The following is a 16743-nucleotide window of genomic DNA, read 5'->3' as shown; positions in this document are numbered from 1 at the left end:
CAGCATGTGTTGTGTATTTTGTACTTGGAAGGATTTCACTGAAGCTTTTTCTTAGGTGCACAGTGTTAATTTAATTGAATAATATTCTGCTTATGATCAAAGCATGCTATAATTATCCCTAAATTTTGTTATAGGCTTCATAGGTTCCAGGAGACTGGCTTGCGTTGTAATTAATTGGTCTGTTATAGTTTATGTTCCACATGCCACCTCTTCCATTTCGTTGGGAAGTAGAAAATATCTTGATGTATGGTGGTATGTATGTTTGTAACAGTCTGCAAACCCATTGCTGCCTGAGGCCTCAGGCAATTTCTGTGGCAGCTGAGGCACCTGCAAACATTGCTGAAAACTGGCAGCAGGTTTTGCCACCATTCTGAGACATGAAATAGACTTCATGTGTAGGCAGTGCCCAGGTTAAGAACATCCAATTTAAAGGTAACTCTTAGGTACAAACTGTCTATTAAATGGTAGGTGGCCTTGTCCTTTCTTGAGCTTGATGAAGTGCTGAAACTGTACAAAGCTTTGAAGAACCACTGAAGCTACAAGTTTTAACTATTTAGCCTGTTTTTAGCAGTTTTCAGCAGTTCCTGAAAGCACATTTTCAGTGCTTTGTGCGCTTGAGGAAGGACCATGCTATCTGCCATTTTTAGTAATAGGCAACCTTTTAGTATGAGTTCTGGCTTAAATACAAATTCAGGTTAGAAATAGAGTTAGAGAATAGAGGTTCTTCACCCAGGTACTGCCTGTGGTTTTAAACAAATTCCAGAGCAAAAAGTAAAGAAAAAGAATCAGATTCCATGTATATATTATTTTGCATCAATATACCGGTATCTACTCTGTAGTCTCTCCCCCCCATCATATATATCTTGATTGCTAAGTTATTGTACAGTAATGACTAACAGAAGTTTTGTCTCAACTATTAACATGATTCTCAATAACATCATTATAAAGGTTCTCCATTTCTCTGTATATGAATAATGATATGGGATATCTCCCAAACATCATGGGGATTGACAATTGGTAGCAATGCTATAATTTTGGATAAAAAGCTACAGTTCTTAGAGCTTTCATGATTATTGTGTTCATTTCAGATTTTTGTGTGTTAGTGTAAGTCAGGGGTGGCAAACTCAAGACCCGGGGGCCAGATCTGGCCCACGGGGTGCTTGGATCTGACCCATGGAACTGCCCTGGAAACAGCAAAGGATCTGTTTTCACTCTGCCAGTGAAAACAGAGCTCGGGATGGCCGCTTGTGGCCCTCCCAGGCTTTGTTTTCGTCTGTGATGGCCTCTTGCAGCCCTCTGCCAGCGGGAGCTCTGTTTTGGTGGCAGAGGGCTGCAGAAGGCTGTCACGGCCAAAAATGGAGCCTTGATGAGTGACATTGAGCTGGCTACACCCATCCTGGCCCTGTCTCCCCTGTCCAAGCCCCCACCCCACCCCCCAAGGTCAAACACAACCCTGATGAAATCAAGTTTAACATCCCTGGTATAAGTGATTGTATACGAGTCATTTGGGTCATACTTCACATATATGTGAGAAAGGAGAAGGAAAGTTTGATCTGGAAAAAAGTGAACCCTGCACTTGTAGAAAAATGCTAGTAAGAAAAAAAATTACCTGCTTTTTTATCTAATTTCCTATCCCCCCTATATGTTCTGTACATTTTCTCTCCTAGTCTCACCAAGTTTACTCTACTCTAACCTAGTTCCCCTTTCTTGCCACAAATATACTGCTATATTTTTCAAGAATGCAACACTAGATTCAAAGTTTCAGTGTGCTTAACAGGAAAAAAGAGGTAAGTTATTTTCTAGATTCTGAACTCTTGCCTTGAGTCGGTCTCTGTAACTAACCTAGGAGTGGGAAATTATAAAATTTCAACTTCATGTGGAACCCTTGAGCTAATTTCAGAACTCTTTTACAAGTAAGCTGTTTGCTCTTTTTTATATTTGTGTTTTCTTTCTGATTCTTGTGAGGTGACCAGAGTGGTTTTTGATAAGATGGTGGACTGTATACACATTTTAAATAAATAAAGCAGTTCAGATATTTGATAAGAAAAATCAGTCCCCTTCCTGGAGGTAATTCCTAGGTAATTAAAAGGTAAGAAAGAGTCACAGAGAAAGAAATGGCAAAAGACAGCCATTGACTCCATCTTAGTTTCATTTTGTTTGAATACAGGTAGTCCTTGACTTACAACAGTTTGCTTAGTGACTGTTCAAAGTTACAATGGTACTGAAAAATGACACTTAGGACTGTTTTTCAAAGTTACGACCGTTGCAGCATCCCCATGATCATGTGATCAAAATTCAGATGCTTGGCAACTGGTTCATATTTATGAATGTTGCTGTGTCCCAAGGTCATGTGATCATCTTTTGCGATATTCTCACAAGCAAAGTCAATGGGAAAGTCGGATTCACTTAACAACCGGCTTATTGCAGTGATTCAACTTAACAACTGTGGCAAGAAAGGTCGTAAAATGCGGCAAAACCCACTTAACGAGAAATTTTGGGCTCAGTTGTGATTGTAAGTTGAGGACTACCTGTACTTGCTTGCTTTGCCAGCTCAGTATTGACTTATGGTTCCCCAATAGGTAAACTCTATGGGAAATGCAATCTTAGTTTTGAATAAGGGAATCAGCATAGGCATGTGAAAAACATTTCCTGTTTCTGAAAAGACCTGTTTTAATCAAAAATGGCCTAACATACTTGCAATGTTAGCCACACAATTGCATAAACAATTTTCTCGAAAACATACGTTTCTGAATAAATATTTTGTAGTGCAGTATGTATATATTGTTTCTGTTTCAAATGCTGATTGATTTGCTGTTTACTAAAAACCTGAATGGGCAAGTTTCTCTCATGAAAACCTGGGTATTTGTAGAAGTGTCTATTTAGGCTTTTGTGGGGGGTTTTTCTCACAGATCTATGACAGTAATTTGGAAACTTTTTAATTTACGTAAAAAGGCAGTACAAGTTGGAAAGATTGTGTTTCTGTATTTTATTTCTGTAAAAGTAGCTTTTTCCAGAGTTTTGTGATCAATTACATTCTTGTTTTGTAACTGTGAGATTATGCTAGCTTTTGTTTACTTTCAGTTTGACTAAATGTTCACATCTGTTCATGGTTCATATGCTCGACAGACCAGGAATCTACGATTGCAAGTCTGTGGGAGCACTTTCCTTGGTCTATAGGACAATTTTGATTTTTCCCACTGGAAAATCCTAGTAAGCAAGAAAAGAAAGAGGGGCAAATGACTTATTTTTCCCATTTCCATTCTTATCCATCCCACTATTTACTCCTACAAAAGCTTTGTCATGCAAGAATGCAAATTTCAAGCTTAAAAATAAAGGTAGCAATATTTTTCAACCAGTGATCATACTTTGTTGACATCACAAAGGTTGGGAAAGAGTTTTGTTTTATTCATTTTTCAGTTTTATATATATAAAACTTTTCAGTTTTATATATATATATATATTTACAAAATAAGTGGCACATGACTGAAGCCTTGGTGTGGAAGTGAATTAGATATTACAGAAGTGGGGTTTTTTATCCATTGGAATTAACCTCCAATTTATCCAGTATTTTCAAACCTTAAGACCTCCTGGCATATTTTTCTTTTGATTGCCTACACAGTACTTGTTACATATTTGCTTTCCTTTCTGATTCCTGATTCTCCTACTCCGGTACAAACGAAGCGCTCTAGATTAACAGACTTCCAGACTGTATATTTCATTACTGAATTCTTGTTTGTTCCTCTTCTTAGATTTTAAGTATTTATGGCCACTCATGAGGGATAGATCTTAGGGTAATGCCAAGATCTAGAATTCAGTAGGCTTAAATTGTATGACACACAGGTGTCTCCTTATCTATTAGTGATCTGGAAAGTATTGTTGTTATTGAAGCTAGATAGAAACTGAAGATTGTGTGTACCATACACAAATGCTATGGGTGAATGCTGGACTTTATTGAAGTAAGAAGGGCAAAGGAAGGAACAAACTTTATCTCCTGACGAATTTATTAGTATCTTGTTTAAGTATGTTAGGGGATATCTAGGTTGACAGGCTTTTGCCATAAATTCAGCCAAAAGTAACCTATTCCTAAGAAATAAAGCTTCCTTCTTTCTAGTTCCAACCTGGTGCTTCTGGGTTAATGGAGAGTTAAACATGGAGGGTTTTAATTCTGTAGAAAATAATCCCCAAAAAACCACTATATTCCTTCTCTTTGCTTACTCCCATTCACTTGTTCACCTTAACCACAGCCTTTTGGTAGTACAGTACATGATTCCTGTAGATGTTCTGGAATTCAGCCCTTCCTGCTTAGTATCTTGCCTTTGCACTGGTTGTGTTAATGAGGGGAACTATTGGAACGGGCCCTTTGTATCTTTCCCTGCTACAATATATAAATGTTGAAAGAGAAAAGGATTTGCAAAGGTCAACGTGCAGTTTCTGTCATTTGTTGTTAACAATAGTTGTTTGTCAGTCCACTCAACAAGGTCCTGAATCCTGATGCTATCAAGCAGGAGGTCTTGGCTGTTTCTTGAGATTTGCATTAAGGTCTCTGATATCACAGATGAGTTTTGGAATTGGCAGCTGGTTGTTTGTTTTTTTTTGGTTTGGTTTGGGGTTGTTGGTTTTTTTTGCAGGAAGGAGTTTTATGTTATTTTGCCATAGTCTACTCTACTCTGCATACAGATCCTACATTCAGCCCCAAGATGAAAAGAGCTGCGAATTATCTCTGTCTTTGTTCTCCTTCCTTCCCCACCCCAAATCAGCAGGTGGTTCTATCCTCTTAATCAGATACACTTATCAGAGTTCTATCCTATGGGATCGTTTTATTATGTTCTCCTTTAGGATGCCTCCTCTGCTATTGAAGCTCAGTTCTGTGGTAGAGAAAAAGTTTTTCCCAACCTTGCTTTGTTTGTCACCTGGATTTGGGAGCTGGAGGAATAATCCACCTTAAGAGCATTAGTTTCATTTTAGAAAAATAAGAGCAGTATTTCACTTTAAGATCACTTGACGACCGTCTCCAGGAGAGCTTTTTATCAGGTCCGCCTGATTCGCCAGTTGTGCCCCTTCCTTGACCGGGATGCCCTATGCACAGTCACTCACGCTCTTGTTACTTCTCGCTTGGATTACTGCAATGCTCTCTAACATGGGGCTCCTCTTGAAGAGCACCCGGAGGCTCCAGTTGGTTCAGAATGCAGCTGCGCGGGTAGTAGAGGGAGCCGCTCGTGGCTCCCATGTAACACCACTCCTGCACAGGCTGCACTGGCTTCCTTTGGTCTTTCGGGTGCACTTCAAGGTGTTGGTCACTTTAAAGCGCTCCATGGCTTAGGGCCGGGTTACTTACGGGACTGCCTACTGCTACCGATTGCCTCCCACCGACCCGTGCGCTCTCACAGAGAGGGACTCCTCAGGGTGCCGTCCGCCAAACAATGTGGGCTGGCAGCCCCCAGGGGAAGGGCCTTCTCTGTGGGGGCTCCCACCCTCTGAATGAACTTCCCCCAGGACTTCGTCAGCTGCCTGACCTTCAGACCTTCCGCCGCGAGTTGAAGACCTATCTATTTATTCGTGCAGGACTGGCATATAAATTTTTAGTAGTTTTTAGTATTTAGATCTAAATTTTATGGGGTTTTATGGTTTTAAATGGATTTTAATTTGGCCTTATATCTAATAAGTTTTTTAATTATTGTTTTACTGTGTACTTTTTACTGTTTTTTATTTGGCTGTGAACCGCCCTGAGTCCTTCGAGAGAAGGGCGGTATAACAAACAAACAAACAGACAGACAAACAAATAAATAAATAAATAACCATTTGCAATTCTTCCTCCTCCAAATGTTTGCAGTTCTTATTTGTGCAGCTGAGCCGCAAAAACCTTTTAGATTCTAAAAGCATTTATGCTTTTTTGGTCTTCATATGCAGAATATTATTCAATTTACTGTTGATTTATACTAACTAATTTGAATTGGTTTTGAATTAATTATGTTACGCTTAATGCATTTTAAGATTCTATTAGTTGTATTGAAGTTATTTTATAAAACAGATTTATATTTTACAATCAATAAACATATTTTTTAAAAGTTTTCCTACCTGCAGTACAAAGTTGCAGAAACCACTGCACTAATTCACTTATACAAGGACTTATAAAGTAATTAAGGTACTTATTCTATAACTATATTTATATTATTTTACTTTACTGTTTTATAATGTAGCTTTAATAAAAGCTTAGTTTTAATTAAAACTTATTTTTTTCTTTAAAAAGAAAAACTTTTTCTTTTTAAACTTTAGATTAATCAGCAATCCCTCTTGTCTTTGCTTACATTTTAAATGTTGTACTATTATCCTGTACTGTAACTCTCTAGCTATTGGTTCTATTGCAATTGTCTTCCAGAATTTGGAATCGGCTTTAAGAGAAGCAAGGGGACAAGTGGAAGTCCTTCACAATAGATGTGATGACCTGACATCTCAGCTGGGGGTTAAGCAGACTGAATTAACACAAAAGGATTTGGATATGGCCAGAGCTAAGTATGTTTGATATGATAAATAAAATAATGTTACATTGTTTGGATTTGCAGTACTTTATTCAAATGTTTTACAAGTAGTCCTTGACTTAACAAAGATTAATTCAGCAACCATTTGAAGTTTCAATGATGCTGAACAAAGGGACTTACGATAGGTGTCTGAAGTCATGACCATTGTAGAAATCCCTTGGTCATGTGATCAAAATTCAAGTGCTTTGAGACTTCTGGTGGCTCCACGCATGTGGGAGACGGTCCTTTCGGACGGTCCCCCGTGATTCTGTTAAAGCCGCTCAGACAGCGCAAATCAGCTGTCTGGTGGCTTGAAAACCTTACCTGTGGAAGAAGAGGGAAAGGTGAGCAGCCGGGTGGGGATAGAGCTCCCCAAGAGCTCCAGGAATAACTCCTGGAGCTCTAAGGGTGAGAGCTTCCTGTTTAAACCTGGCAAATGCTCCAGATCCGGGAAGCTTCTGCATCTATGCAGAACAAAGCGCTCGCGACCATCTCTGCTATCAAGATGAAGATATTCTAATTACTTTAAGCAGACGGAGCGGAGACAAGAGGCAGGGTGGATGCATGTTTTAGACCTCATCTCGATCTTCAGAAGGTATTTGAGAAGAAGGAAAATGGCAGATTTGTTTAATGAGGCGTGAAAACGAAACTTAAGGAAGTCCTTATTAACATCGTTAGCGCCTTGTTAACTCTGTTTAACTTGATGGATTTTATACTTAAGTGAAGAAATCTTAAAGAGAAAATCCGAAGGTTTATAGAACTGATTTATCCATTTCAAATAAGTTGTTTGAAAAGATTTGACTTTGTTGCAATTTACAAAGTTAACGTAAGATGGCTTCTAAACAAATACAGCCTGCTGATTCTAAGGGAACTGCCTCGTTAGTTCAAATACACAAATTACAAGAGGAGCTGAAAGAATTTTTGAAGGTTCAAAGTTCTGCTTGAGACAAAAAACTTAAGGAAATTGAGGAGAAATTAATGGAAATTAAAAATTCTGTTACAGCTGAGAATGAAGATTTACAAGAAGATATGAGGTCAGCCTTTATGATTATGTTTGAATCTATAAAAGAGCTGGATGGAAAAGTGCATGAGATTGATCAAATTAACTTGAATTTAAAAAGTCAAATAGATGAGCTTCAGAACAAGGTGGAGAGAGCAGATGAAGAACGGGTTTTATTACAATATAAAATAATGGAATCTGCATTGAGGGTGAGAGGTTTAAAAGAAAATAAGCGAGAGAATCTAAAAAAGATATTTGCAGAAGCCTTCTCACAGGTGATTGGACTGACATCAGTGGATCTTGAAAATCAAATTGAGAAAATTTACCGTGTTATTTCATGGGTGGCAAGGCAGAGGCAATTGCCAAGGGATATAGTGATTTATTTTACATTTAGGAAGATTAGGAGTGAAATTTCACAAGCCTCTTATAAAAGTAAAATTCAAATATTGGGTCAAGAGGTTTTTGTGTTGAAAGAAATTCCTTCCAAAATACTGAGGGATAGAAAAGAATATGCTTTTTTGGTAAATGAGCTTAGAAATCGCCAGGTATGGTATAGATGGAATGTGCCAGCCGGATTAACAGTAAATTATATGGGAGGGAAATATTGTCTTAACGCAGTTACTAAAGCAAGAGATTTTTATATTAAGGTATTGAAGGCTGGAAGTTTACCAGTTTTAGAAGTTAAGGTGGGAGGAGAAGTGGAAGTGGCTAAAAAAAGGGAGAAGGAAGTAAAGCAAACACAATTTGAAATTGGGGCTGTAACTTTGGGAGAAGAAATAATAGCAGGGGAGGAGGAAAGGGTAAATTGTAAGTGAACATTTCTGAACATAAAAGAAATAGAAAGGATAATGTGCATTTGTTTGAGTCTGTAAGTTAAATGTGGGTGTATTATATTTATGCTGTTATTACATATGGTGGATTTATGTATTTTGGATAAAAATTGAAAGTAAGAAAGAATAATTTAAATTCTTTTTTTATAAAAAATGTCTTACAGATGGTATTTGGAAATTAAGTTGGGGTGTATTTGTTTTAATTTTTAAGTAAAATGTGGGAGATATATTTTATTGACGTTATTTTATTAATGGTGGATTTAGTTACTTTGGATAAAAATTGATGTTGGGTTTAAAGTGCTGGGGGGGGGAATTAAATCAAAAATTAAAAAAGAAAGGGAGTTCCTTAAGGTTAAAATGTTAAAATGGTTATAAAATATTTGTAATTTATTGTGATGGAAAAATGGGGGGGGGGGAAATTGCGATAATGTCAGTGTAATATTGGAAGATGGATTATATGTTTGTTATCAAAGACTGGAGGTTAAAAGTATTGAACTTGTTGGAAACTTCAATGTACCAGACTGAAAACCCACAAGAAAATATACTGGAATGAGGAATATGGACTGACTAGAACAATTATTGGATGAAGAAACATCAAATATTTTATGAATGAACATTTCCTTCTTCTTTTTTTATGGAGAAGGAGAGTTGAGGTTTTAGGGGAGGGATGGGAATTTATGGATAATTAGGGTATTCTAGCTTATGATTGTTAGATCTTATATCTTGTATTCTGCTCTGGGAAGTCCGGGGGGGGTGTCGGGGGAGAGGGTGATGATGGGTGGGGGGAGGGGGGGATGTAATGGGGAAAAAAAATTTGTAAAACTTTTTCAATAAAAAAAAAATTCAAGTGCTTTGCATGTTGCCTGCATTTACAACTGCAGGGCACTGCAACTCCCCCATCCTACTATCTCTAACACATCTACACTTGTTTGACCTCTGCCACTTTGGATTCTGTTGCCCCAGCTTACTTTGGCTATCTTCTTACTCCTGCTGCTGAAGACGCATGCTCAGCCTAACTGCTGTGCTGTAGGGGGCTAGTTTCCCATAGTATAAAAGAAAAAAAAGGGCACTAAATCAGAGGTGGGTTCTACTTACCTCCACTACTGGTTTGCAACGGGAGCGCACACGCTTCTGCACATGTGCAGATCGTTCATGATGACATCCGGGCGGGTGGGCAAAGCCTCCTGCCGCCCTTATTATCAGTTCACAAGAGCCGGACCGAACCAGGAGCAATACACCATTGCACTAAATGTAAACTAGAAAAATTTGTAACTGGCTGACAAACCATACTTTATGAGTAGTCCTTAATAGTACTATACCCACTGTACATAGATAGAATAGAATAGAATAGAATTTTTATTGGCCAAGTGTGATTGACACACAAGGAATTTGTCTTGGTGCATATGCTCTCAGTGTACATGAAGGGAAGTAAGCAGTGGAGTACCACAAGGTTCTGTCTTGGGCCCAGTATTCTTCAATATCTTCATAAATGACTTAGATAACGGAACAGAAGAGGAACTCATCAAATTTGCATATGACATTAAGGAATAGCCGGCATCCTCAATGATAGGCTCAAGATCCAGATGGATCTCAACAGACTTGAACATTGGGCTCTATCTAACAAAATGAAATTCAATGTAGAGAAAAATAAAGTCTTACACTTAGGCAAGAAAAACCATACATGTACAGATTAGGTGAAACCTGGCTTAACAGCAGTAACTGTGAGGGGGATCTTGGAGGCCTAGTGGACAATCAATTAAATATGAGCCAGCAGTGTGTGGCAACAGCCAAAAAAGCCAATGCAATCCTAAATTGCATTAACATAGGGATTGAATCAAGATCACATGAGGTGCTAGTACTGCTCTATAAAGCCTTGATAAGGCCACACCTAGAATACTGCATCCAGTTTTGGTCACCACACTATAAAAGACATGTTGAGACTCTAGAAAGAGTTCAGAGAAGAGTAACAGAGATGATTAGAGGCCTGGAAGCTAAAACATGAAGAATGGTTGCAAGGACTGGGTATGTCTGGTTTAATGAAAAGAAAGATTAGGGTGACATGATAGCAATCTTCCAATAAGATTTCCATTCTAAATCCCACCAGTTTCCCTTCTGTTTATATGACCAGAACCAAATGTGTTAATTATCCATAAACAAAATGCACAGGTACCATATATGTGGTACCTTGCTCAATAGTAGTACCTGTGAGAGGGATCTTGGAGTCCTAGTGGATAACCATTTAGATATGAGCCAGCAGTGTGCAGCAGCTGCTAAAAAAGCCAACACAGTTCTGGGCTGCATAAACAGAAGGATAGAATCAAGATCATGTGAAGTGTTAGTGCCACTTTATAATGCCTTGGTAAGGCCACACTTGGAATATTGCATCCAGTTTTGGTCGCCACAATGTAAAAAAGATGTTGAGACTCTAGAAAGAGTGCAGAGAAGAGCAACAAAGATGATTAGGGGACTGGAGGCTAAAACATATGAAGAACGGTTGCAGGAACTGGGTATGTCTAGTTTAATAAAAAGAAGGACTAGGGGAGACATGATAGCTGTGTTCCAATATCTCAGGGGTTGCCACAAAGAAGAGGGAGTCGGGCTGTTCTCCAAAGCACCTGAGGGTAGAATAAGAAGCAATGGGTGGAAACTGATCAAAGAAAGAAGCAGCTTAGAACTAAGGAGAAATTTCCTGACAGAACAATTAATAAGTGGAAGTTGTGAATGCTCCAACACTGGAAATTTTTAAGAAAATGTTGGATAACCATCTGACTGAGGTGGTATAGGGTTTCCTGCCTGGGCAGGGGGTTGGACTAGAAGGCCTCCAAGGTCCCTTCCAAATCTGTTGTTATATTATATTAACTTGCCTGCAGAAGTTTTGAATGCTCCAACACTGGAAATTTTTAAGAAAATGTTGGATAGCCATCTGTCTGAAATGGTGTAGGGTTTCCTGCCTGGGCAGGGGGTTGGACTAGAAGGCCTCCAAGGTCCCTTCCAACTCTGTTATTATGTTATGTTATGTTAATTAAACATTATAAGCCAACTGAGAGATGTGTTTGTAAAAGACTTCTAAAGGCTATTGTAGATGTTAGTCTCAGATCTTATTGGATACTGAGTTTCATTCATTTCCACCCTTTTTTCTTTCCTCCTTTTGAGACAGCGGCATGCCAGCTACAAAAGCAGATGCTTCTGGACTTGGATGTGGGGGTGTTGGGAGGAATCATGACAATGAATTGCATTAGAGAGAGGAAAGGAGTGTTACAGACAAGAACTGAGCAAAGCAAAAGATGTAAGACCAAAGTTAGTTTGGTGAGTCTGTGGGAGCAGAGCCAGTTTGCTTCAGATCACTAGAAGCATGGAAGAAACGAGGTTTTTTCCCCCCTCCAGAACTGCTAAAATCTGCAAATAGTGAGAAGAAAGGCAGAATTAGTAAACATTTCCCCTCACAGTCAGAATCCAAGAAATCCGGAGCTCCTGCAGCAGTTCAGACCAGAGGCAATTGATACCTGACTGTAAGGCCAAGAAAACGCCAACCAGCAACTGTGGCAGCCAAATCTGGAGATTCTGATTCTAGTAAGGCTAGAATTAAGGAAGGAAAAAAAACCCTTAGTTTCTTCCCATTTCACAGCTAGGAAAACAGTTGAAGACAGGGCTAGCTAAGTCATGATAACTAATATAAATTGTCGGTAATTTAAGCTAGCATGTAGAAGGAAGAGGGAGGGAGAAAGCAACATAGGAACTACATATAGGGGCATAATAAGCCTATTGTAATCTATAAGAATGCCTGTATAATAACTATTACCGAAAGAAATTATAAGATATATAGGAAACAACATATCCATGGAATAATTTAGATATAAAATACAATTTAAAATGTATGTAGAGAAATAAAATATTGAAAAGGAATAGACATTCTTAATTTTGTTTGAAAGAAATGATTTTGTAATGGACCACAGGAAAGGAAGGAAGCAAACCTTCCTTCCATTTCTGTGGTCTAATCTATTTCCCCAAAGAACCATCATAGAGTTCTACAAATTATTTTTGAATTTAATAAATACAAGTTACTTCCACTAATTAGCAATAATATAATAAAATATCTCTGAATATAAGTGACTTTCCATTTCCTAGCACAAGTGCTTATTATTGCATATGTCATTTTTCCTATAAATTGAAATCTTGTTTTTTGGTGTAAGAGTTGAACGTTTTTTCCAGTTGTCAGGACAATTCACCAGGCTCTGTTTGAAAAGCATAAAAAAGAATAGGAGAGATCATCGTTGTTCCAAACAAATCCATCTCACATTTTAATATCATTTTATTTATTTATTAAATTTATGTGCCACCCATCTCACCGTTGAGAAACTTTAACATTTAAATAACAAGTCTAAGACATATAATCTGCACTTATTTAAAATGATACATGTACATTTATTTAGGGCCCATGAAAAAGTATTTTAGTATGTTTATAAATGAATTCATGCAATTATGATTAAGATAGTATTTTTAGACAATTTAGAGAATAATAGATTGCCATAAAAAATAAAATAATTAACAAGACTATTATTTGAGATCACCATGCTATTTCTTTTGTTCAACTTTGTTGTTTCTTGCTTGGTTTGCACAGGAAAGAATTGCAGGAGCTGCAGAATCTCTACAAACAAAACACCGAACATGCAGCACAGCAGGCGAAGCTGATCCAGCAGCTTCAGGCTCTCAATACAGATACACAAAAAGTACTGAGAACTCAGGAGGATGCTCACACAGCTGAAACAATATCATACCAAAAAGTATGCCTCTTCCCTTTTTATTAAAATATATATTTTCTTCCACCTCTATTTGATCTAAGAATCTAATTTTTTACCATAAGTGCAAATGCACTTTCAACCATGAGTAATGGTGTACAACCATAATAGAGTCTGAAATTTCTGTTGCTAAACAAGGCTGCTGTTCAGTGAGCTTTGTGTCATTTTACAACCTTTCTTGCCACAGTTGTTAAGTGAATCAGTGCAGTTGTTAAGTGATTTATGTGGTTGTTAAGTGAATCTGGCTTTGCCCATTGACTTCATTTGTCAGAAGCCAGCTGGGAAGGTTACAAATGGTGATCACATGACCTCAGGACAGTGCAAGTGTCATAAATGCATGCCAATTGCCTAGTCCCCACAGACCCCTAGTTGATCACACAATAATACGGATGCTGCAACGATTATTAATGTGAAAAATGGTGATAAGTCACTTTTTTCAATTCTGCTGTAACTTCAAATGGTTGTAAATTGAGGACTACCTGTATAACTCTTTGGTGGGATGTCCATTACTTTTGTGTCATAGTAACAATACTATTCCAGGTGTTCTTGTTTTTTGCAGCTGAAGAAGTAGCCTATTTAGAGCAATATTACTTTTTTCAGATATGAAACATAATACAGTGCCATTGTACTGTACAAGTTTACTTTGTCTTACCCTGTAACATATAGTAGCTGGTATTTCTTCAATTAATGCATGGGAGGGTGCAGTGTGGGTATTATGACTCATTGTGGTGTTCTTTAAAATAACGAGACTTCAACCATTTTTCCTACTCTGTTACAAAACTAAAGTGACTCTTTTAATTTACTATACTATTCTACTCTATTACAAAACACTGTTTGAGAGTGGTCTGTTTAATGTACTTACGCTGCAATTAGAAGAAATCTAGGAAGTGTAATTTTAAACTTGAAAGAATGGAAACTATGTGTTGCTTAAATGGGAAACTACTTTCAATGAGTTAGCTCCCCTGTAGATTTGTTTGTACTCCACTGAAATAACTTTCTTTTATGAAATTTTCAGTCATCCTGATAAATAAATATCTAGAAGCCAAGACCTCAGTGAAAGGAAGTCTTGTATTTTAAAACAAAACTTCTAAACTGTAAATTTCTGACTACTGTGATAAGATAGTCTAGAGACTGAAAAACTCTCCTTGTCGTATTATCCTTGGTATTGATTTAAGACTTACCACCTTGAGTCTTAGGTGAGGACAAATCTATTGAGTCTCATTAAAAAGAACACACTGCAGGAGCACTTTGTCTGCTTGGGACTAGTAAAATAGTTGGTATATATTTTTAGAAAATATTTCTTTTTCTGGTAGAAGTACTGTAAATACGATATAAAATAGATGTCAAGGAGTTTCTTTGAATGTAGAATGTTTGCTTTGACTAAGGGGGAAGTTGTATTGTATGAACTCAAACTAGATATTAGTGTTGAAATGATAGTCTATATAAACTACTGTGGAAATTATTGATGTGATTTCCAAACATTGCTGAAATTTCCAACAATGTATCTATTGCAGCTATAGATAGATGAGATTTAGAAACATCACAAAATATTATGATTATTATACTAATATCATGATTAATGTATTATTGGACAGTTCAATATTCTCATACATGATTCTTTTCCTCCAAATTCCCAGAATTCCCAACTAGCAGCTGATCCAGGTGAAAAAAAAAATTCCATATCAAAAATATTCAACATACATACATACATTACATACAAACATACATCACTTCATTTACCTTTAGTGTGAATTACATTCAGAATGCAGGGAAGGACTAAGAAATAGTAAGCTAAGGAAATGAAAGGCATGAGAGAAGAAGAGGAGAAAGAGGAGGAGGAAAAAAATAATAACATAGAAGTAGTTACTTTAAACTCAGTACATTATACATAGTTACAAGTTTCTATATCTTTTTCTTTTTCCAAACAAACTTAACTTTCACCATATACATATACTGTCTTTTCTTGTTTAAACATCTCCATTCTATTTAGAAAGTATTCTGTTTACTAATTCTATAGTTTTATCCCATTGAACTATGTCTCGTTGAATTATATCTTAGAATGGAACTGTGTAGAATTGACAACAAAAGTACATATTTGTTTAAGCTATAGCTTCTCTCTTTATGTATATTCTCTCCCAATATCCTCAATATTATTCCGAAATAGACTACTTCTTAAATAGTGTGCTAATGCATTTAGTTTAGTATATATCTGCCATGTGAGTTAAAGTGCTGAGTGACAGATCTGCTGTCAAGGTCAATATATCATCGTACATGCTATTTGATGTGTTTAGTTTAGAAAATGAATATAAGAGAGATAGTTGTCTTCAAATACTATATTTTTGGTTAGGGGAATTTGAAGTTTGTTAACTATTTTTAGTTGTTTAGAGCAGTGGTCACCAACCAGTGGTCCGCAGACCACTGGTGGTCCATGAGAAAATTTTGGTGGTCCGTGGCGCACCCAGGTGGAGGAGCTGCTCCAGGATGAGCAATGGCCAGCCCTGTGACTAGAGCTCTGGAATATGGGACTGGCCAGGCAGCTCATGGTGGGGCTGGAAATCTTAGCCATAGAGGTTTGTGCAACTTGCAACTTTGCAGCGCAGCCCTCGCTGGCCAGAATGAAGTAATGGTGCAAGGGGGGATGGCGGTGCAGGTGGGCCGAAGCCACGGGTGGCAGAAACCCCAGGCTGTTTCTTCCCCCTGCTGTAGCTTCCTGTCAGCTGAACCCACCAGTGGCTGTCCCCGCCCCTTGCCCTCCCTTCCCAGTCATTCCTCATGTGGCAAGGGAAGTAGGGGGATGCAAATTTGCTCCATATTCCAGAGCAGGAGCAAAGCTTAGTCTCTTGCTGAATCTCGCTGGCCCTTGTTATGCTCCGTGCACCTCAGTCTCTCAGGGAGATGCTTGACTTCCTCTCAGCCCCAAGACACTGGCTGGCCCATGAAATGAGAGGGGGGGGAGAGAGAAAGAGAGAGAGAGAAAGAGAGGGGGGAAAGAGAAGGAGACAGAATGAAAGAGAGAGAGAGAGAGAGAGAGAGAGAATGAGAGAGAGAGAGAAAATGAAAGAGAAAGAGACAGAATGAAAGAGAGAATGAGAGAGAGAGAGAGAGACAGAGAGGGAATATGACAGAGAATGAGTGGGAGAGAGAGGAAGAGAGGGGGAGAGAGAGAAAGAGAGGGGAGAGAGAATGAGAGGGGGGGGAGAGAGAGAATGAGAGAAAGACAGAAGGAAAGAAAGAGAATGAGAGAGAATGAGAAAGAGGGGGAGAGAGGGGGAGAGAGAAAGAGAGAGGAGACAGAATGAAAGAGATGAAGAGACAGAGAGAAAGAGACAGAGAGAGAAAAAGAGACAGAATGAAAGAAAAAGAGAGAGAGAATCAGAGAGAATGAGAGATAGAGAATGGGAGAAAGAGACAGAATGAAAGAGAGAGAGAAAGAAAGAGACAGAGAGAGAATGAGTGGGATAGAGAGGGAAGGAGAGAGAGAAAAAAAAATTGAATGAGAAAGAGTGGGAGAGAGAGAAAGAGAGAGGGGAGAGAAAGAGAAAGAGAGAGGAGGGAGAGTGCCTGAAGGACCCCATCCCATCACTGGGAGTCCAGGCGCTTCA

At 38.2% G+C, this 16743-nt stretch overlaps 1 protein-coding gene across 1 annotated transcript in view; it reads left to right on the top strand.

Moving 5' to 3' along the window:
• Positions 1 to 16743, top strand: part of CNTLN (centlein) — a 236370-nt gene that overhangs the window by 71921 nt on the left and 147706 nt on the right. The window contains exons 6-7 of the mRNA XM_058168055.1: positions 6377 to 6510; positions 12964 to 13126. Of these exons, the coding sequence (XP_058024038.1) occupies positions 6377 to 6510; positions 12964 to 13126 (297 nt within the window). The remainder of the gene's footprint in view (positions 1 to 6376; positions 6511 to 12963; positions 13127 to 16743) is intronic.

This window comes from Ahaetulla prasina, chromosome 2, assembly GCF_028640845.1.
Source record: "Ahaetulla prasina isolate Xishuangbanna chromosome 2, ASM2864084v1, whole genome shotgun sequence".
Classification (NCBI taxonomy): domain Eukaryota; kingdom Metazoa; phylum Chordata; class Lepidosauria; order Squamata; family Colubridae; genus Ahaetulla; species Ahaetulla prasina.
This window is presented reverse-complemented; position numbering and strand designations above follow the sequence as displayed.